Source organism: Artemia sp. Qi Xiang Cuo, chromosome 16 (genome assembly GCF_049724085.1).
Source record: "Artemia sp. Qi Xiang Cuo chromosome 16, ASM4972408v1, whole genome shotgun sequence".
Classification (NCBI taxonomy): Eukaryota; Metazoa; Arthropoda; class Branchiopoda; order Anostraca; family Artemiidae; genus Artemia; species Artemia sp. Qi Xiang Cuo.
In genome coordinates, this window is record NC_142809.1 from 37,950,898 (window position 1) to 37,975,344 (window position 24,447).

General features: G+C 33.9%; 1 protein-coding gene across 2 annotated transcripts in view; it reads right to left on the minus strand.

Moving 5' to 3' along the window:
* LOC148942875 (uncharacterized) overlaps window positions 1–24,172 on the minus strand; it is a 105,777-nt gene extending 81,605 nt beyond the window's left edge. The window contains exons 1-2 of one of the 2 annotated variants that reach the window (XM_089102767.1): window positions 24,034–24,172; window positions 1,950–2,282 (exon numbers count right to left, since the gene is read on the minus strand). In XM_089102767.1, coding sequence (XP_088958893.1) covers window positions 1,950–2,247 — 298 coding nt within the window. In that variant the 5' untranslated portion in view covers window positions 2,248–2,282; window positions 24,034–24,172. Of the gene's footprint in view, window positions 1–1,949; window positions 2,283–23,952 lie in introns of both variants that reach the window. The other variant, XM_089102766.1, reaches the window with a different exon arrangement.
* Between the last annotated feature and the right edge of the window lie 275 nt (window positions 24,173–24,447).

The window sequence follows — 24,447 nt, forward strand, 5'->3', positions numbered from 1 at the left end:
TTAGATATTTGTTTCAATTCTAAATGACTCACTGTTAAAGCATTATTTTCTGTGACTGAATTTTTATCTCACGAAATTGTATGAGTGACTTATGAGAAATCTCTATAATGGAAATAAATCAATTCTGGATATTTCTATAATAGAAATAGATAATTTCTATGTATTTCTATAGGTATGTTTATAGAGGGAAATAAATATTTTTATAATAGAAATAGGTCTTTTTTTAGATATTTCTGTAAACAGAAATAGATATTTCTATAATAGAAAAAGGTTATTTCTAGATATTTCGATAGACAGAAATATGTATTTCTATAATAGAAATAGGTAATTTCTATATATTTCTATAATAGAAATAGGTAATTTCTATATATTTCTATAGATATCTCTATATATAAAATAGAAATTTCTATAATAGAAATAAATCGTTTCTATAAATTTCTATAATAGAAATAGATCATTTTTAGATATTTTAGTAGATTGAAATAGATATTTCTATGATAGAAATAGATGATTTCGGAACTATCTATTTCTTAGACTTTTAGTTTAACGGTGCTTGATACCACACGGGTCGATTCAGTCGGAATATTGCTGTTATTTGAAAATAGTTTACTTTCCAAATTTGTTTAGCCATATCAATACATAGCAGTTGCCTTCATTTTAGGAAATCGTGGAATTTTAGGAATTTTAGGATTGTGGAAATCGTGGTATTGAACATTATTTAGTGTTACGTTTAGCTATGAGTATTTTCTTATTTGTACCTGGATTTGTACTTTTAATTTAGTATAGGTGATTGGAATGCCAAGATATAGATAACTGAGCTTATCTTTTTAAGCTTAAGCATTCCCCCCCCCCCTTTTTTTACACAGAATATTGGTCTTGTTGATTGCGTCATTCTTCTCTTGTTTAGTATCATTGATTTATTTGGACAGTAAAATTTATCAAAAGAATATTTATCAGATCATAACAGAAGGTTCATCATAAGTGGAATTTTAGAAGTCAAGATATTTCATCCGAGACCTCCGCTCAACCGTTTTCAGTGCAAAAGGAATGAAAATATTGACTGAAGTCTATAAAATTGAATGATATTTGAAAATTGAAATTGAAAAACCTCAAAAGCGAAAACAAAATATATAGCTAAATTCACACATGAACTGCCAAAAAATGAATGAATAAAATCACATCAATATATATGATATTTTTTTAAGTCACATGCCCTTCATATGTGAAGGGGGCTTTATTTATTTTTAAGGTGTCTTGTTATTTCGTTTCATGGGCTTCACTCTACATTTTTATTCTTTTTATACCAAGGGTGCTAAGAACAGGCTGCCTCACCAAATTTTCTAAGTGTGATTTAATGGAACTTAATTAAAGAGGTATGGGCATTGAAAGCTGTCCATATTTCTCTTTTAAACGGTTCTGGCTTAAAGGTACTTTCTCAAACTAAGATATATCCTCCTGAGATGAATACACCTTATATGGAGGGGGCGCCCACTTTCAGAAACCAAATGCACCAGATGGCATGTGCCAAGTGTGGTGGAAGTGTGCCAAGTGTGGCGGAACTTTGAGGCATATGTGAAACTCAAGAGATGTACACCTATTGGCGGAAAACGGGCACCCCCTCGCCTAAGATGAATATGGTCAGTTGTATAACCAAATCAATAAAAAAATTGCATGATTCCAATGCAGTCCATGCGTTTGGGTGAAGTGCAAACACAACATTTTATTGGGTGAAAACGGTATTTTTTTTGAGAAGTTTCAGTATTTAAAACTTTTTTCTAATGGCAACCCTACCTCTAAATCTTAATGGAAATCACAATGAGGAAAGATATATGTTTTCAAGCATAGTGGTTTTTCACGTAGTTTTTATAGACGAATATTTTCTTTTTCACTAGATCAAAAATAATTTTATCCTAAAATGGTTCACCCCTCCGTGGTAAGTAAAACCATACCTTTCTCTGATTCTACTGAGACAGAAAACAGTCCATTTAAGTCTCCTTCGCATAAACTAAATGAGGCAACAGACCTGTTTCGTCGTATAGTTGTTTTTCTACTTATAGTTGAATAAGTGAATAACGATTCGCAATCAGAGTCATCTTCATGCTCTGACTTTCCTTTTGGAAAGCCCCAGCTATTAAATGCTACCTTCTTCGTCTTCTTAGTAGTGTCTTCATCTTGGAGATGGATTGGTAGCAGCTCTTTTCTAGAATTTTTTTTCACTTTACTGTTTTTTGCTTGTATAAACGACATAGTTGATATCTTCGTGGTCACTCAGGCGGTATCAACTAAAAAATAAGACAAATTAAAAAAAAAAAAACCCAAAGAACTCAATAATACCCTTAAGATAATTATAGATAGAAGCCAAGAAGGGTTGCAATTTGTTCGAGGTTTTTTGTGGTATTGGTGGAATAATGCGTTATAAATTGGACCTACAGGGATTAGAAGACATAGAGAATGGGAAGGACGGTTATTAAGTCTATTACAGCGTGATCTCCATGGGATACTCGATGTAGAAGGCTCCACACGGACTAATCAAAGTTTAATGAACTTCTAGGAATGTTTTGTTCCCGTTTTTTTTTTTCATTTTTTATAATAAAGAACGAATTCTAGCCCAGAGTTTACTAGCAACATGGTTTTCTAACAGTTTTACTAGCAATGCAAAAATTAGTCTAGGCAGGTAATTTACTTGGGATCAAGGCTACAGTACAAAATATTTAAAATACACGAGAATTATAGGATATTCACGGATATCTATAGAATCGTGGAATATTTGCAAAATAATAATTATTGTGGATTGGAAGTTCCACTGTGTGTCACTCTCCCATAAGGATGCATGTATAAAGTCATGACAACTTGTGAGTCGTCAACTTGTGAATGACAACTTGTGAGTCGTAGAGTTTGTAATAATCACAAAAGGAAAGAAGAAATAACTTGGAAACACTAACATTATTTGCTACACACGCTTATCTTAATAGAATTATCATAATTGCTATTGAAATATTGATCCTTGTTGCTTAGATTAATTCCTACATTCAAAAGCACAACAACTTGGCCATGTCCAATAGTTTGGATATTTTCCCAAACTCAGAATTTGTCCTAAAAACTTTTTTCTGTGACCTATATCGCCGATAAAGAGATTATGCACCTCTTTCCGTGACCTATATCGTCGATAAAGAGATTATGCACCTCGTTGATTGTAGATGTACACAATTTCCAGGCTATGCAGTATATTACAGTGTTGTTCATAATTTTTTTTTTTTATTAACCCTTAGTTCTCACAGCCGTCATTATGACTAGATTTTCCATATTGCAGATATTCCGCACTACTCGTGGGGTTTTCACCGCGCTATTCATAATTTTTTGTATTAACCCTTGGTTTTTACAACGGTCACAGAGACCAGATTTTCCAATTCCCTGATATCCAAGCTGTGTTCTTACTCTTTGCATTTATACGAAATAATCTCAAGCTGAAAAACAACTGAGATCTTGTCGTTCCGACCAGTAAATTGCGAAAAAAAAGGTTCCGAGATCCTTATAGGCCTACTATCGGTTCTTAAAGAGCAAACAAAATCAACATTTCTCTTTTTATAAATCATAAAATTTGATAGAGACTTTAATTTTGGACAAACTTTAGAATCTGAAAATACATAATAACAGCTAAAGCTGTAATCTATAACTTCGTAATCTACAACATTAGGTCTCCAATACAACCGGTGGATGCATACAAATACAAAAATAGTACTATCTAAAAGACAATTCATAAATAGTTGGATCATTACTTTGTCACCTATTGTCACCTGCTTGATACCGTTGCTCTTTTGGCCAATAGGGAGCAAGCAATCAGAGGGAACTGTCGCTGATGAACCAATTAAGCAGCTGCAAGTTTCGAAGCAGTGGCGTCATCGAGATTCACAGATCTTTTTTGAAAATTTAAAACGAATGAAATTGGGGATTCAACGTAGGTCAGGCCGGGTCGTGCTACAAAACATTCTCGCTTGATTTGGAAGATTTCCTCAGTCTTATCGAGCCTGGCTTTATTTTGGAAGCTGAAATCTCGCATTTAAAAAACCTTTTTATTCTTCCTAACGTATCATTTTTATTTTCAATCACATGATCGAATAAACCAGACTAAAAAGAAGTCTCATCAAGGAGGCACACTTGTGCCTCTATAAAGAGGCGACCCACCACAATGTTAAGCGATTTCAGGTCCTAGAGGTCGCAGAGAGACGGCGGTAATTGCATTTTGTAGCCCAAGCTCAAACTAAGAAACTTTCAAAATTTCATCCTCCTCCGACTTTCTCTTCATGGGGTAAACTGGGCCGGAAGTTTGGACCCTCCCACCACATCTCCCCTTTAACGTTGTCCGTTTGGGCTGAAATTTATAGGTTAAGCTTTCCTAGGTCCCGGGAGCTTATCCTCAAATTTTCAGCTCAATCCGCTCACTCCTTCCCTGTTTTCAAAAAACCAAATATAGCCACTTAAAATTCATCTCTTTTTTTTTCTTAGCCACGCCTACAGGCCACAGTTGGCAACGGATCCGGTTGAATGAGGACTCATTCGAAGCAGAATTCGACCTGTTAGGGCCTTTTGATATTTTCAGACCGAAAAAATTATCCCCCGAATTTACATTTACGAAAAACCTCGTTTTCCTATATTAGCCCATGTTAATTTTTCCCTCCACAACCCCCCTTTAACGTTGTCTGATCGGGCTGAAATTTAGAGGATAAGCTTTCCTGGGGCCTGGGAGCTTATCGTCGAAATTTCAGCTCAATCTGATCACTCCTTCCCTATTTTCCAAAAACCACATATCAAGATTTTTGGGAATTTGCTTGCGTCGAAAATACCTTCTATTTGCTAAACAACAATTACTATTATTTTTTTGGTGTCCAGCGGCTGAGATTTCAGACTTTCATTCGGAAAACTCGGGTTCGATTCACCCTCATAGCAACTTTTTTATATACTTTGAAAAGAAACTCAGTTTCTTTTTTAAATTATTTGAAAAAAATTACGTTTTCTAAAGAGTTAAAGAGGCTGAGTTACAAGGTCGACCCTTAAAACGTACAGGGATTAGGAGGCACAGTTGGGGGGCTGTTAAAGAGGCTGAGTCACAAGTTCGAACCTTAAAACGTACAGGGATTAGGAGGCACCCTGTACGACGTGATTTGAGTATTCAGGAATTAAAAGCCTTAACACAAGAATGTTCAAGAGCGGGGGGTTTGGGGGCGGCAGCCCCCAACTTTAACTCCTGACACGATCAGCTAACAGTTAGTCAAGCAATAATAAGTAATAAACTGTACAAAAACGTGCAGAAATTATTTGAAAAAAACTACGTTTTCTAAAGAGTTAAAGAGGCTGAGTTACAAGGTCGAACCTTAAAACGTACAGGGATTAGGAGGCACAGTTGGGGGGCTACCACCCCCAAACCCCCGCTTTCGCAGCCTTTAAATATAAAAAAAAATTTCTTTAAACTGAAAGTAAGGAGCGACATTAAAACTTAAAAAGAACAGAAATTATTCCGTATATGAAAGAGGCTGTGCCCTCCTCAACGCCTCGCTCTTTACGCTAAAGTTTTTATTGTTTAAAAAAAGAGTTGTGAGAAAGTCAAACTTTAGCGTAAAGAGCGAGGCGTTGAGGAGGGCACAGCCTCTTTCATATACGGAATAATTTCTGTTCTTTTTAAGTTTTAATCTCGCTCCTTACTTTCAGTTTAAAGAAATTTTTTTTATATTTAAAGGCTGCGAAAGCGGGGGGGTTTGGGGGGTGGTAGCCCCCCAACTGTGCCTCCTAATCCCTGTACGTTTTAAGGTTCGACCTTGTAACTCAGCCTCTTTAACTCTTTAGAAAACGTAGTTTTTTTCAAATAATTTACACAATAGAGACATGTACTCATTCATTATAATGCATCGGTTATACAAACCCATGAAATTTCTCAAGAATCTGTAAATGGCATCACAACTTTTCTTTTTTATGGACAAAAAACAAACAAACTGTAAACGATATCAAAAAGAATATTATTAGTCCTACCATTATTATTTCGAAAGAACATAGCTAATAAAATGTCTTCGATTATTTGAAATAGTAAGGAAAATGTAATATATGTTCTAGCTCTGGAGATTATTCCTTACCGTAGTAATTGGCATTGGTTCTCCTCGCGAATTGTGACACTTTTGCGATTAGCTCGTCTTGGACGCAAGCTTGTTTTGGATATTTTGAAATTAAATTTTCCAATTTCTCCAGAGTTTCAAAAACATGGCAGAATTTATAGGTAATTCATTTGCCAAAATGATCTATTGTTCGTTCATAGATACGTTCTTCTGAACTTTAGGGGGTCTAAATAGATCCAAATTTGGCATTCCAACACCACGCAAACTTAATAGAATCAAAAATTTCTAGTAATTTTAGTTTCATAAAAAGTATCTCTCCTCCCCTTCAGTAGTATGTTACCTACCATTTCTAATACTTTATGTTCCTTCCGGTTTTTCTGGTAGGTAATTCTATTGTACAGGAGCATTGCACTCTTTCTCTGCCAAGAGGAAAGAGTATAACTTGATTAGTGATTAGGATTTTAATATTTCTTAGTTTAAATCAGTGGTCTTTAATATGAACTTTGTTTTGTAGGTTTTTTTTTTTAAACGTGAATAAAAGGTATTTAAACCTATTGATATGAACCCAGACTGCAATACAAGTATTGAGCAAGGGGCCAGATTTTATTTTAATTTAAGAATGTTTTAGCTTCATGGGTTCATTAATAGAAGGACTAATGTTTTTGAAAAGGGTAATTACTTCTTTAGTTTACGAGATTTGCGAATTTTTTGCGAAAATATATTTGCGTAAAGGTATTGCGATGGCTAAGAATGCCTCACGGGTAATTAAAGAATGGGATGCTTGCATCAACAATACAAAGAATAAGTTCAGATACTTAATAGATTTGACGCTTACAAGAGACATTGCTAGAAAGTATTTAATAGCTTAATTGAAAAGTAACGATAGAATGACATTGTGACTTGACCTAGCTTTACCAGAGCTAGCTTTTAAAAGAGCTTTACAGGGTTTGAGAGACTCAGTTGCCTAATTCCGTGTGGTTTTCCTTTACTTGGTGGTCATTAAAAACGAAATTTTTGTGTTAAATCAGTAGTTTTTGTATCTTTTAAAAGAGCTTTAATGGGTTTGAGAGACTCAGTTGCCTGATTCCATGTGGTTTTTCTTTACTTGGTGGTCATTAAAAACGAAATTTTTGTGTTAAATAAGTAGTTTTTGTATCTTTTAAAAGAGCTTTAAGGAGTTTGAGAGACTCAGTTGCCTGATTCCGTGTGGTGGTTATACAAGGGTTCAGTTACAAGGGGGTTCAGTTGCACGGGGGTTGAGTTAAATGGGGATTGAGTTCCACGAGAGTACGAGAAAATTACTGAAAAGTGTTTTGAGGGAGATGGGTTGCATGGAGGGTTGAGTTGGATGAGAGTTCAGTTAAAGGGGGTTTCGGTTATACAGGGATTCAGTTACAAGGGGGTTCAGTTGCACGGGGGGTTGAGTTAAATGGGGATTGAGTTCCACGAGAGTAGTGCTTTATCGTGGTTTAGCTTGTCACAGTTTTAAAAGAGCTTTACGGGGATTGAGAGAGTCAGTTGCATAATTCCGTGTGATTTTTCTTTACTTGATGGTCATTAAAAACGAAATTTTGGTGTTAAATAAGTAGTGTTTTTATCTTTTAAAAGAGCTTTAACGGGATTGAGAGACTCAGTCGCCTGATTCCATGTGGTTTTTCTTCACTAGTGAGTCATTAAAAACAAAATTTTTGTGTTAAATAATTAGTCTTTGTATCTTTTAAAAGAGCTTTACCGGGTTTGAGAGACTCAGTTGCCTAATTCCGTGTGGTTTTACTTTACTTGGTGGTCATTAAAAACGAAATTTGTGTGTTAAATCAGTAGTTTTTGTATCTTTTAAAAGAGCTTTAAGGGGTTTGAGAGAAGTTTTGTATCTTTTAAAAGAGCTTTAAGGGTTTTGAGAGAATCAGTTGCCTGATTCAGAGTGGTTTTTCTTTACTTGTTGGTCATTAAAAACGAAATTTTTGTTTTAAATAAGTATTTTTTGTATATTTTAAAAGAGCTTTACGGGGTTTGAGAGACTCAGTTGCCTTATTCCGTGTGGTTTTCCTTTACTTGGTGGTCATTAAAAACGAAATTTTTGTGTTAGATCAGTAGTTCTTGTATCTTTTAAAAGAGTTTTAAGGGGTTTGAGAGACTCAGTTGCCTGATTCCGTGTGGTTTTTCTTTACTTAGTTGTCATTAAATACGAAATTTTTGTGTTAATTTAGTAGTTTTTGTATCTTTTAAAAGAGCTTTACGGGGGTTGAGAGACTCAGTTGCCTGATTCCGAGTAGTTTTTCTTTACTTGGTGGTCATTAAAAACGAAATTTTTGTGTTAAATAAGTAGTTTTTTGTATCTTTTAAAAACGAAATTTTTGTGTTAAATAAGTAGTTTTTGTGTATCTTTTAAAAGAGCTTTAAGGGGTTTGTTGGGATGTGTAGTTTGCTTTTAGGACTTTTCAGAGCTATGATTCTTAGTCTCTCATAGGCGTTTGTTGTCTGAAACTTCTAGTTTGGGATGAATAGTTTGCTGAGAAGTTAACTTTTAGTATTTTATGGTTTTATGTGCCTGAAATGATGAATTAGAATAGTTAATTAGCTGTTTAGGTTTTCAGACATAGTTTTTTAGATGTTCATGGGTGTTGGGTTCCTGGAGGGTTTTATGACTCCTCCTCTCAATGAATTCTGATGGTTTTAGGACTCGTCCCCCCTAGCCATAACTCCAATCAACCTTGAGCGAGGATATAAAAGTTTGATGAAGTATTTTTCTACTTAACAACTACATTAATAACTTCCAAGATGATAGGACAGCATGACACAGAATTTATCAGTTACCGAGAGTTCAATGACTCCTCCCCACAATGAATTCAGATGGTTTTAAGACTCATCTCACTAGTCATAACTCCGTTCAACCTTGAGCGAAGGTATAAAAGTTTGATGAAGTATTTCTCTACTTAACAACTACATTAATAACCTCCAAGATGATAGGACTGTATGACACCGAATTTATCAGTTTGAAAAAATCATCTTGTGGTGTTATATTCGAATGTGCTTTTTTATTGTTGTCTATGGATCTCGAAGAAATTGACTGTTATCATTGGTTAGTGAACTATAATCTGTTTGAGTATGATAAAAGCTTGTGGCGTACTACATTACGTTATATAAACAGACTGGGATTCTATGATAGAGTGATTACACCACTTAATAATACTGGTCAGGAACTGAGAAATGTCCAGGAGGAAGTCAGTAATATTTGCAGCTTTTCCGGAGTTGAAGCACTCTACGTAAAGGGCAATGTACCTACAGATAAAGTTTTAATTCAAAAGTGTGACCCTAGGATTCCACTTTTCAATCTAGAAGAGTTTAAGTGTCCTAAATTTGAAGGGGTTATCACCGTCCTGAAGACGAGGTTAGGTTCTTCACACAGTGGATACCTAAGAACATACCTGATCGTGATAAATCCATAAGACATGTTAAAAACTATTCTATATCATAGGACCATCGTTTGTGGATGTTTAAGAGTGAACTCTAAGTACTATTTTTATGTAAACATTTGTTGTTGTTTTTTTTCTCAAAAAAAAAATCTGTTAATACATTTAAGCAATAAATATCTTTAAGCTTAACCCGTCCTTGTTCTTTAGAATAGATCTATTGTAAGCAAGTAACAAACTCTTTCCTGAAGTCACCTCTTGGATACACAATGCAGAAACTTCATTTAAGAAACTATGAAAAAAATTGTAAGTAAGTAAGTAACAAATTCTTTCTTAAAGTCACCTCTTGGATACACAATACAAAAATTTTCATTAAAGAAATTATGAAAAAATTGTAAATAAGTAGCAAATTCTTTCTTGAATTCACCTGCTGGATAAACAAAGACATTTCGTTCAAGAAATTATGACAAAATTCTAAGTAAGTAACAAACACTTTATTGTTTACATGACTTAGATACACGATGTAGAAATTTAATTCAAGAAATTATGAAAAATTCTCAGAAAGTAACAATTTCTTTCTTGAAGTCATCTCTTGGATACACAATATGGAAATTTCATTCAAGAAATTATGAAATTATTTGTAAGTAAGTAACAAACTCTTTATTGATTTCACCTCCTGGATATACAGTACAGATTCTTCATTCAAGAAATTATGAAAACATCGCAAGTAAGAAAATTTTTTTTTCTCTTTATCACAAACAATTTTCACTTAGCTACATGATGTAGAAATTATTGAAAAAATTCTCAGTAAGTAACAATTTCTTTCTTGAAGTCAACTCTTGGATATGCAATACGGAAATTTCATTCAAGAAATTATGAAAATATTTGTAAGTAAGTAAAAAACTCTTTATTGATTTCACCTCTTGGATATACAGTACCGATATTTCATTCAAGAAATTAATAAAAAATAGCAAGTAAGTAACTTTTTTTTTCTATCTATCACACACAAATTGCTCTAAGCTACATGATGTAGAAATTTTATTAAATAAATTATTAAAAAATTATAAGTAAGTAACAATTTCTTTCTTGAAGTCAACTATTGGATACACAATTTCATTCAAGAAATTATGAAAAAATTGTAACTAAGTAGCAAATTCTTTCTTGAATTCACATGTTGGATTAACAAAAATACATTTCGTTCAAGAAATTATGACAAAATTCTAAGTAAGTAAAAAACTCTTTATTGTTTTCACGAGTTAGATATACGATGTAGAAATTAAATTCAAGAAATTATGAAAAAAATTCTCAGTAAGTAACAATTTCTTTCTTGAAGTCAACTCTTGGATACACAATACGGAAATTTCATTCAAGAAATTATGAAAATATTTGTAAGTAAGTAACAAACTTTATTGATTTCACCTCTTGGATATACAGTACAGATACTTCATTGAAAAAATTATGAAAAAATCGCAAGTAAGTAACTTTTTTTTCTCTTTATCACAAACAATTTTCACTTACCTACACGATGTAGAAATTTAATTCAAGAAATTATGAAAAAATTCTCAGTAAGTAACAATTTCTTTCTTGAAGTCAACTCTTGGATACACAATACGGAAATTTCATTCAAGAATTTCATGACTTAGATAAATGATGTAGAAATTTGATTCAAAAAATTATGAAAAAATTATCAGTAAGTAACAATTTCTTTCTTGAAGTCAACTCTTGGATACACAATACGGAAATTTCATTTAAGAAATTATGAAAAAATTGTAAGCAAGTAACAAACTCTTTCGTAACAAACTCTTTCCTGAAGTCACGTCTTGGATACACAATGCAGAAACTTCATTTAAGAAACTATGAAAAAATTGTAAGTAAGTAACAAATTCTTTCTTGAAGTCACCTCATGGATACACAATACAGAAATTTCATTAAAGAAATTATGAAAAAATTGTAAGTAAGTAGTAAATTCTTTCATGAATTCACCTGCCGGATAAACAAAAAGACATTTAGTTCAAGAAATTATGACAAAATTCTAAGTAAGTAACAAACTCTTAATTGTTTTCACGACTTAGATATACGATGTAGAAATTTAATTCCAGAAATTATGATGAAATTCTCAGTAAGTAACAAACTATTTTTTTTTCTTTCACCTCTTGGATATTCAGTAGATATAATTCATTCAATAAATTATGAAAAAAAAAATCGCAAGTAACTTTTTTTTTCTCTTTATCACAAACAATTTTCACTTAGCTACACGATGTAGAAATTTAATTCAAGAAATTATGAAAAAATTCTCAGTAACCCCACCGGTTCCTACACATTGCAAAAAAAGTGAGCTGTACGAAAACTCCACGTTTTCAACCAGACTTTTTTTTTTGCTAAATCTTTGGAAACAGCCCAGTCTCTATTTCTGACCGTTTAAGTTTTGATGTTAGTGTTGTCAGTCAAAAGCTATGACCTTGAGAAAAGAGCTTGAGAAAATTGCCTGATTATCGAAAAAATGAGAAGCCACATCGTGTCTCAGGGACAAGCATAGAGTACAATTCATTTAAGAAATTATGAAAATATTTGTAAGTAAGTAATAAACACGTTTTGAAACTACATGCTATTTGCATGCCTTTCCTTGGCACCTTTCCAAACGAGCGGGGATCCCCCACTGGTTCCTACACATTGCAAAAAGTGTGCAGTACGAAAACTTGGCACCTTTCCAAACGAGCGGGGATTCCCCACTAGTTCCTACACATTGCAAAAAGTGAGCAGTGCGAAAACTCCACGTTTTCAACCAGACTGGTTTTTTAGGGACCAATCAGGAGAGACATACAAAGTCGACATAGCGTTGTTTCATTTTTTAAGGTTAATTTAGACGAGGTTACGTGTGCGCACGTAACCTAGTCTAAATTAACCTTATAAAATGAAATAAAGCTATGTCGACTTTGCATGTCTCTCCTGATTGGTCCCTAAAAAACCAGTCTGGTTGAAAACGTGGAGTTTTCGTACTGCTCACTTTTTTGCAATGTGTAGGAACCAGTGGGGAATCCCCGCTCGTTTGGAAAGGTGCCAAGTTTTCGTATTGCACACTTTTTGCAATGTGTAGGAACCAGTGGGGGATCCCCGCTCGTTTGGAAAGGTGCCAAGGAAAGGCAAGCAAATAGCACGTAGTTTCAAAACATCTTTATTACTCACTTACAAATATTTTCATAATTTCTTGAATGAATTGTACTCTATGCTTGTCCCTGAGACACGACGTTGCTTCTCATTTTTTCGATAATCAGGCAATTTTCTCAAGCTCTTTTCTCAATGTCATAGGCTTTTGACTGACAACACTAACATCAAAACTTAAACGGTCAGAAATAGAGGCTGGGCTGTTTCCAAAGATTTAGCTAAAAAAAACAGTCTGGTTGAAAACGTGGAGTTTTCGTGCAGCTCACTTTTTTGCAATGTGTAGGAACCGGTGGGGTTACTGAGATTTTTTTCATAATTTCTTGAATTAAATTTCTACATCGTGTAGCTAAGTGAAAATTGTTTGTGATAGAGAAAAAAAAAGTTACTTGCGATTTTTTTTTCATCATTTCTTGAATGAATTATCTGTACTTTATATCCAAGAGGTGAAATAAAAAAAAAAGAGTTTGTTACTTACTGAGAATTTCATCATAATTTCTTGAATTAAATTTCTACATCGTATATATAAGTCGTGAAAACTTACTTAGAATTTTGTCATAATTTCTTGAACGAAATGTCTTTTTGTTTATCCGGCAGGTGAATTCATGAAAGAATTTACTACTTACTTACAATTTTTTCATAATTTCTTTAATGAAATTTCTGTATTGTGTATCCATGAGGTGACTTCAAGAAAGAATTTGTTACTTACTTACAATTTTTTCATAGTTTCTTAAATGAAGTTTCTGAATTGTGTATCCAAGACGTGACTTCAGGAAAGAGTTTGTTACGAAAGAGTTTGTTACTTGCTTACAATTTTTTCATAATTTCATAAATGAAATTTTCGTATTGTGTATCCAAGAATTGACTTCAAGAAAGATCTATTTACTTTATTATAAATTTTTCATAATTTATTGAATCAAATTTATACATCTCGTATATAAGTAATGAATTTCTTGAATTAAATTTCAGTATTTTGTATCCATGAGTTGACTTCAAGAAATAAATTGATACTTAATGAGAATTTTTTTACTATTTTCTTGAATTAAATTAATAAATCGTGTAGATAAGTGATAATTGTTTTTGATAAATAGAAAAAAAATTACTTACTTGCGATTTTTTCATAATTTTTTCAATGAAGTATCTGTACTGTATATCCAAGAGGTGAAATCAATAAAGAGTTTGTTACTTACTTACAAATATTTTCATAATTTCTTGAATGAAATTTCCGTATTGTGTATCCAAGAGTTGACTTCAAGAAAGAAATTGTTACTTACTGAGAATTTTTTCATAATTATCGTATATCTAATTCGTGAAAACAATAAAGAGTTTGTTACTTACTTAGAATTTTGTCATAATTTCTTGAACGAAATGTATTTTTGTTAATCCAACATGTGAATTCAAGAAAGAATTTGCTACTTAGTTACAATTTTTTCATAATTTCTTTAATGAAATTGTGTATCCAAGAGTTGACTTCAAGAAAGAAATTTTTACTTACTGAGAATTTTTTAATAATTTCTTGAATTAAATTTCTACATCATGTAGCTAAGTGAAAATTGTTTGTGATAAAGAGAAAAAAGTTACTTACTCGCGATTTTTTCATAATTTCTTGAATGAAGTATCTGTACTGTATATCCAAGAGGTGAAATCAATAAAGAGTTTGTTACTTACTTACAAATATTTTCATAATTTCTTGAATGAAATTTCCGTATTGCGTATCCAAGAGTTGACTTCAAGAAGGAAATTGTTACTTACTGAGAATTTTTCAATAATTTCTACATCATTTAGCTAAGTGAACATTGATTTTGATAAAGATAAAAAAAAAGTTACTTACTTGCTATTTTTTCATAATTTCTTGAATGAATTACCTGTACTGTATATCCAGGAGGTGAAATCAATAAAGAGTTTGTTACTTACTTACATATATTTTCATAATTTCCTGAATGAAATTTCCGTATTGTGTATCCAAGAGATGACTTCAAGAAAGAAATTGTTACTTTCTGAGAATATTTTCATAATTTCTTGAATTAAATTTCTACATCGTGTATCTAAGTCATGTAAACAATAAAGTGTTTGTTGCTTACTTAGAATTTTGTCATAATTTCTTGAACGAAATGTCTTTGTTTATCCAGCAGGTTAATTCAAGAAAGAATATGCTACTTATTTACAATTTTTTCATAATTTCTTTAATGAAAATTTATGTATTGTGTATCCAAGAGGTGACTTTAAAAAAGAATTTGTTACTTACTTACTTACAATTTTTTTCATAGTTTCTGTAATGAAGTTTCTGCATTGTGTATCCAAGAGGTGACTTCAGGAAAGAGTTTGTTACTTGCTTACAAAAGAACTATTCTAAAGAACAAGGACGGGTTAAGCTTACAGCTATTTATTGCTTAAATGTATAAACAGATTTTTTTTTTGAGAAAAAAAAACAACAACAAATGTTTACGTAAAAATAGTACTTAGAGTTCACTCTTTAACATCCACAAACGATGGTCCCATGATATAGAATAGTTTTTAACATGTCTTATGGATTTATCACGATCAGGTATGTTCTTAGGTATCCACTGTGCGAAGAACCTAACCTCGTCTTCAGGATGGTGATAACCCCCCTCAAACTTAGGAGACTTAAACTCTTCTAGATTGAAAAGTGGAATCCTAGGGTCACACTTTTGAATTAAAACTTTATCTGTAGGTACATTGCCCTTTACGTAGAGTGCTCCAACTCCGAAAAAGCTGCAAATTTCACTGACTTCCTTCTGGACATTTCTCAGTTCCTGACCAGTATTATTAAGTGGTGTAATCACTCTATCATAGAATCCCAGTGTGTTTATACAACGTAATGTAGTACTCCACAAGCTTTTATCATACTCAAACAGATTATAGTTCACTAACAAATGATAACAGTCAATTTCTTTGAGATCCATAGACAATAATAAAAAAGCACCTTCGAATATAACACCACAAGATGATTTTTTCAAACTGATAAATTCAGTGTCATACAGTCCTATTATCTTGGAGGTTATTAATGTAGTTGTTAAGTAGAGAAATACTTCATCAAACTTTTATACCTTCGCTCAAGGTTGAACGGAGTTATGACTAGTGAGATGAGTCTTAAAACCATCTGAATTCATTGTGGGGAGGAGTCATTGAACTTTCGGTAACTGATAAATTCTGTGTCATACTGTCCTACCATCTTGGAAGTTATTAATGTAGTTGTTAAGTAGAAAAATACTTCATCAAACTTTTATATCCTCGCTCAAGGTTGAATGGAGTTATGGCTAGGGAGGACGAGTCCTAAAACCATCTGAATTCATTGAGAGGAGGAGTCATAAAACCCTCCAGGACCCCAACACCCATGAACATCTAAAAAACTATGTCTGAAAAGCTAAACAGCTAATTAACTATTCTAATTCATGATTTCAGGCACATAAAACCATAAAATACTAAAAGTTAACTTCTCAGCAAACTATTCATCCCAAACTAGAAGTTTTAGACAACAAACGCCTATGAGAGACTAAGAATCATAGCTCTGAAAAGTCCTAAAAGCAAACTACACATCCCAACAAACCCCTTAAAGCTCTTTTAAAAGATACAAAAAACTACTTATTTAACACAAAAATTTCGTTTTTAAAAGATACAAAAACTACTTATTTAACACAAAAATTTCGTTTTTAATGACCATCAAGTAAAGAAAAACCACACGGAATCCGGCAACTGAGTCTCTCAAACCCCTTAAAGCTATTTTAAAATATAAAAAAACTAATTATTTAACACAAAAATTTATTTTTTAATGACCACCAAGTAAATAAAAACCACACGGAATCAGGCAACTGAGTCTCTCAAACCTCTTAAAGCTCTTTTAAAATATACAAAAACTACTTATTTAACACAAAAATTTCGTTTTTAATGACCACCAAGTAAAGAAAAACCACACGGAATCAGGCAACTGAGTCTCTCAAACCTATTAAAGCTCTTTTAAAAGATACAAAAACTACTTATTTAACACAAAAATTTCGTTTTTAATGACCATCAAGTAAAGAAAAACCACACGGAATCAGGCAACTGAGTCTCTCAAACCCCTTAAAGCTCTTTTAAAAGATACAAAACTTCTCTCAAACCCCTTAAAGCTCTTTTAAAAGATACAAAAACTACTGATTTAACACACAAATTTCGTTTTTAATGATCACCAAGTAAAGTAAAACCACACGGAATTAGGCAACTGAGTCTCTCAAACCCAGTAAAGCTTTTTTAAAAGATAGAAAAACTACTTATTTAACACAAAAATTTCGTTTTTAAAGACCACCAAGTGAAGAAAAACCACACGGAATCAGGCAACTGAGTCTCTCAAACCCCTTAAAGCTCTTTTAAAAGATACAAAAACTACTTATTTAACTCAAAAATTTCGTTTTTAATGACCATCAAGTAAAGAAAAATCACACGGAATTAGGCAACTTAGTCTCTCAATCCCCGTAAAGCTCTTTTAAAACTTTGACAAGCTAAACCACGATAAAGCACTACTCTCGTGGAACTCAATCCCCATTTAACTCAACCCCCCGTGCAACTGAACCCCCTTGTAACTGAATCCCTGTATAACCGAAACCCCCTTTAACTGAACTCTCATCCAACTCAACCCTCCATGCAGCCCATCTCCCTCAAAACACTTTTCAGTAATTTTATCGTACTCTCGTGGAACTCAATCCCCATTTAACTCAACCCCCGTGCAACTGAACCCCCTTGTAACTGAACCCTTGTATAACCACCACACGGAATCAGACAACTGAGTCTCTCAAACCCCTTAAAGCTCTTTTAAAAGATACAAAAACTACTTATTTAACACAAAAATTTCGTTTTAAATGACCACTAAGTAAAGAAAAACCACACGGAATCAGAAAACTGAGTCTCTCAAACCCCTTAAAGATCTTTTAAAAGATACAAAAACTACTGATTTAACACAAAAATTTCGTTTTTAATGACCACCAAGTAAAGGAAAACCACACGGAAATAGGCAACTGAGTCTCTCAAACCCTGTAAATCACTTTTAAAATATCAAAAAACTACTTAGATAACACAAAATTACGTTTTTAATTACCACAAAGTTAATGTAAACTACACGGAATCAGGCATCAGTGTCTTTTAAACACAGGACAGCACTTTTTAAAGATACAAAAACTACTGATTTAGAAACCAAATTTAGATTTCAATTAAAATCATGAAAAGAAAAACCACACGGAATTAGGCAACTGAGTCTCTCAATGTCCGTAAAGCTCTTTTAAAACTGTGACAAGCTAAACCACGACAAAGCACTACTCTCGTGGAACTCAATCCCCATTTAACTCAACCCCCGTGCAACTGAACCCCCTTGTAACTGAACCGCTGTATAACCGAAACCCCCGTGTAACTGTACCCCCTTTAACTGAACTCTCATGCAACTCAACCCTCCATGCAACCCATCTCCCTCAAAACACTTTTCAGTCATTTTCTCGTACTCTCGTGGAACTCAATTCCCATTTAACTCAACCCCCGTGCAACTGGCTCCCCCGTGTAACTGAACCCCGGTATAACCGAAGCCCCCCGTGCAACGGTATCCCCTTTAACTGAACCCGCGGGCAACTCACCCCTCTAGGCACCACCACCCCCACAAAAACCTTATAAGACAATTATTTTTAAACTGAAAATATTTTTAAAAAGTTAATAAGGTATTATACAGATGACATCGTCGAGGTATAGCTAGGTCAAGTCACAATTTAATTCTATCTTTACTTTTCAATTAAGCTATTGAATACTTTCTAGCAATGTCTCTTGTAAGCGTCAAATCTATTAAGTATCAGAGCTTATTCTTTGTATTGTTGATGCAAGCATCCCATTCTTTAATTACCCGTGAGGCATTCTTAACCATCGCAATACCTTTACGCAAATATATTTTCGCAAAAAATTCGCAAATCTCGTAAACTAAAGAAGTAATTACCCTTTTCAAAAACATTAGTCCTTCTATTAATGAACCCTTGAAACGAAACCAGTCTTATAGCATCACACAATCTCGCTCCTAGTTACAAAAATGGAATGCATTTAGGGTTCGTAGCAATAGGTTTAAAAACCTATTATCCAATATAAAAAAAAAAAAAACCTACTAATCAACTTACAGATGAATGACCACGGATTTAACCTAAAAAATATTCAAATCCTAATCACCAATCAAGTTATACTCGTTCCTCTTGGCAAAGAAAGAGTGTAATGCTCCTGTAGAATAGAATTACCTACCAGAAAAACCGGAAGGAACATAAAGTATTAGAAATGGTAGGTAACATACTACTCCCTTCTTCGTTAAAAACAAAATATTCATTCCGTCTGAATGTTCCACCAGTCCGGTAAATAAGGAAGTTGGGGGGCCTTCAGGCCAATCCCCACTTTAACTCTCATGATTGTTTGCCATTTCTCCAAGCAATTTTTTGTTAATCTATGTCCTAATCTCCACTATCCACCAAATTCATTCCTGCATACATGCCTTCCATCAGCGATTGTTTTTTTTGTATATATATGCAAAAAAAGTCAATAAAATCTTGTTATAAAACATTTTTTGTGAAATGATGCCACTGAAAAATGGCTATTCAAGGTCAAGTCCTTCTCTTCAGGCTGCTTTAACCACCTGGTTCAATTTCTAAACTTACTTGGATGTCTATTTGCTTTTTCTTTTCTTTTTTTTGCAACTGTTGACTTAACTTGTTCAAACATTTGTTTCTAGTTGGGAGCGCAATAAACTTCTATTACACCCAACATTGTCGCAATACTAAAGAATGTTAATGCTCACAATAGTAAAAGTTCCAAGTAAATCGAAGCATAAGGTCATCCAATTTTAAAAATTGTGTACACCCTGTGCCACGCGCCACATTTACACAGTGTACCTAGCGGGACACAAACTACTACGCCATGAACGGCACAAAGGGGCATGGCATTTCAATATGTACACTTTGGTGGCTGAGAACAAGCGATTCATTGGTTCTAGATTTACTTCTTTACTTGTGGTCTAATCACGAAGAGTGAAAAATTATAAGTGAAAGCAAATGAAGGCATAATCATAAAGTATCTAATCTAAAATCAAAGTCATACAACTGAATTGAATATAGTTACTATAATTAAATAATCATAGTCATTTTTAGAATTCAAGTCACTCCAAGGCAAAATTATGTAAAACATAGCTCTCATACTTATCATACCGTCAGACACATCAAGAAAAGACGTATGGATCAGAAGCCAGTGATGGATCCAGGATTTTGGGAAGAGGGGGTGGCTGGCTAGAATTTTTATGAAGCTTTTACTTGACGGATTCTTAGAGTAGGAATTCGATAACGGAATTTCTTTATTTCTCGACTAGCTTGCATAAATCTAAGTAAAAGCTTCAAGAAATTAAGGGGGGGGGGGGGAACTGTAAGTAGTCCTCTCCCCAATATGCACCAGCTTCGGCAGCCACACAAACATCACAAGTAGTTGCGCCACAGGATGGTGAATTTTGTTGATTCACCTTTTTTATTTTATTTTTCATTTTGTTATTTTCTTTTCTCTCTTAGTTTCATTTGTTGATTCAAGTCGTAAAAATGGATTGTCAGGCGTAAATTTTAGATGGTTTCTTTGAAGCTTGTTTCCAACATTAAAAGCACGCAACTGCCTTAGGAACTCAGGAGCTGGTGTCTGAAGGCTATAGATACGAAGACATACAAGCAAATGAGGCGCAGCTTCGAAGATACAGGGTCAAAGGCAATGCCGAATGAATGGTCATAGGCACGCAGTCTTGTTCTTGTACACATGCGACATAGAATACCAACAGTTTTCACAGCGTTCTGGACCCAATAGCGTCAAGATGACTGGAGTTTGAGACCCTTGCGTACGTGGAAATGCGAGGGAGAAGGTTTGACGTCCCCTTAATGTGAACGTTTACTATAAATTATCACGCATTTCTGATTTGTACTGTTATTACTTAAAGACAAATTTATTTACTGGACCCTTCCACTTGACCTGAGCTTCACCCCCTTTAATTGGCACAGAGTGGTTTGGGGTGGGCGGGGGACTACCAAAAGCTGAAAACGGTGTATTTTAGGTAGCAAATTTTGGCGGACAGGGTACTTTGAAGAAATCTAAGGGATGAGGTTGAACTCCCCTCTCTGTCGAAGTATAGCCAATCATAAATAAGATGGTGTTTACAAGTTAAAAACAAAAATACTATAAAGGTTCTTACAAGGAAATTTCTACTAATTTGGAAAGTTTTGAATAAGGTATATACATATATATATATATATATATATATATATATATATATATATATATATATATATATATATATATATATATATATATATATATATATATATATATATATATATATGTTAGCGAACTGCCACTATTATGCACCTCTAACATACATATGTATATTCTCACGGACTAGCCAATATCCTATACCAACAAGTTTATAAATACTAATAAAAACGCACTGATGACAAACTAATGATAAGAACGTAAATTGATAAGAGGCGTATTGTAAAATCAGGAATTTTTGTTTTGCAAAATAAAATACAGACGACGGCCATTGCATTAACTACTGGAAAATGATAAGTATCCGCACAACCCCTCCCCTCCCCCCACACACACATAAAATATTAGGATACGGTTTTTACATTCTTCTGAAGAAAACAAAAACTTAATAAAAAACTTCATTTCATTCGAAAAATTTCTGTTTATTAGATTTTCACAGGTGTTTCCATTTCAATTGCATCCCAGCCCATTTCCCCTAGTTCTTGGATCTAGCTTTAAGCCATATCCAAAAGTTTTATAATTAATTCGTTCATTGTTTTTTGTGCTCATTTCTTACTAACAGTTTGCTCATAATTAAATACAGTGAAGATACGCAAAAAAGGTGAAACCTTGGCATATGAGCAAGGTTTTTTTGGCAATACAATGTTAAAAAAAGTACTTGTTAACAGATTTAAAAGCACTCAGGATACCCCGTACAGAAATCCTTCTTTTTCTAGGAAAAAGGAGATTATAACTTGAATTTTAATTTCCGCAACATTTTGTGAATTGAAAAATTGCTTTGTTTTAATTCAAGTTCAAGAAAACTGTAAATATTAGAACCGGAATACTTCATTATCTAATATCTCATATCCACAATAAGCGAGGTCAGAGGGAGTAAAAGAAAAAAAAAATCTGAATTTAATTGATGCAATATGCTCTAAACTTGAAGGTCGTTTCCTTCTAATTAAAGTTTAAGCAGACCACAAATGACATCTGAAAGAAAAACTCCGTCATTTTGACACTAAGCGCGGTCAGAAGGGTTAAAAATATCATTAGGGAGATGTTTTGATTTGATTTCAACGGCAATATTTTACCAGTCACTGATATTACGCGAACCGAGCAATCAACAAGCCCCATAAAGAACATGACCAGGATGCTTGGAAGTTTTCAACTCGATTGAGCTGTCTAATGAGCCATGGGACGTATAACGAACAGCTCCACTTTCGTATATAATGCTCCAAACATCGTCAGTATGTTATGAGAGGCAAAGCAGTTAAGGAGGCCCTAGACGGTCAATTATTTTGATCAAAAGCTTCCATCAATAGATTGACCCAAGCATGATTGACAGTCTAGGAACCTGTTTGACGGTTGAGTCAAGCGTTGGCGGTGATTGATAGAAAGTTTGAATGACTCAATCATTTTGATCAAAATCAGTGTGTTAGATCGGCGCTGGTCGAGATTGAAGGGTCGATTGAACGTTGATTGAAGCACACGTATATCGATTGACGGAAACTTTTGATCAAAATGTTTGACCGTCTAGGGCCTCCTTTAGTCACGAGTGTCTTCGACACGGATTGATCGACGAAACGCTAAAAATTATGTTCATTGGATTTAAACTTGGATTATCAAGCTGACCAGTTAGAAATTCTAGGCAGGCCTGTCTGGTCAATTAGCAATTGAGCAGTGTTGATGAGAAATCTCTGGACAAATGGAGGTCTGACAAGAGGGCTGGGATCTCTAAAGTCCAAAGAGCTAAATGCATATCCACAAGGCAAATATGTGCACAAATTAACACTTTGATACAGCCTCTTCCTTTCATGACCTACGCGACAAGTGACTCAGAATTTCCACTCGACTGGCATCTTAGAGTGGTCCCTGTCGAGTGAAAAAACGGTGTTTGTTTTGTATCCTTCCAATAAAATGGGGTAAAATTCATACCAAATTTTGGTGCCTGTAACAGGCCTATGCCACTATACTGTAACCGCCACTATTTTAACAAAGAAACTGAGCTTTTTAAAAATCAATTGATTCCTTATCACTTTTCTTGTAAACAGACATTAAAGTCGTTTTTTTAAAGAGGTAGATTTTACCCAGAAATTTGCGCAAAAAAGGTGGAAAAGGGCAAGGAAAAGGACAAGGAAAAGGGACACCCCGATACCCCCTACCCCAATACAAGTGAAATATACAGTCCTTTGCTGTCGTTGCTGAAATCTGATACAGTCCTCTCCATGGTCAATCACTACGAGCTCGGCCAGACTACCCGTTTTCTGGAAAACTAGGACGAAAAACAAGAAGCAGGACAATCTACTATTTTCTGATCTAAACAACATTACAAATTAATCGACCACTTCGTCAGCTTTTTCCGGCAGTTTTTCAAGAAAAGCAACTTGAGACTTTAGAAGAGACTTTCAGCATAGAAATATCGTTGTAAGTAAAATTGATCCTCCCCCCTGCCGACCACTGAAGATGGATATGGCTTAAAATTGTACTCAAATAACGGGAATTGCATTTTCAAAACTATAACCAGAGAAAAAGAAACTGAAAACTGAAAATCAAGGTACAATGTTGTTTTGTCAAAATTCCAATAGGCAAATTTCAAGTCAGTAGGCAAACCTGTCAAGTAGGCAAATTTCTATTGCAGATTAGGCGGCGGGAGGTTGGGGGTTAAGTATAGCGGGGCTGCATGCAAAATATAACCTAATCTAACATAACCTACCAGAAATACCAACTAAATATTTATTAAAATATAGTTACAATGTAGTTTTCCACTGAGCCGAAGCTAATTGTCTCCGTATACAAACAGCAATGAACTGGTTATTGTCTGATTTTATCGATCCAAATTCTCGATTGTGTACTGGCTAACGAATAAGCACCGAAAATATATAGCAATTTCGAAACGCCACTAATCAATACAAGACAACTGTATGCTATCGGCCTATACGATAAAAATATATGCTTTTATACTATTTATTTTAAACTTTTATTCGTATTTTCTTGCTTACCAGGAATTGGAGTACCCGCGTTAATTCCGTAGCTATTCAGTATAGGAAAATCACCAGTTAGCATGGACAGCAAATACTCACTGTGATTCACGCATAATCGACATGCTTGATGATTTTGTAGCGGGCCGGGCTCGAAAACTGGATTTATCCGTTTTTCTTCTGGCATAGAAGTTGCAAAATTGGCCACCATCCCATATTGACGTCAATTCAATGAACCCTTTAATTAAGCTTGAGATAATTAGTGACTCTTAACGTATAGAAACTCTTTTTTTAGAGGATTAAACAGACTACATCTTAAAATAGTTGATTAAATATAAAAGAAGCTTTCCTAAGGAAGCAAAGGGAAAGTTAAAAATTAGAGGAACAATAATCATTGTTATGCAGACTATACCAAAACCTAGGCTATCTACAGAACTAACTCAAATTCCGCGATATTTCCATACATTTATAAAAATTTATAAACTAGGGCTTTACTGAAAACACAAATTCAGCGCA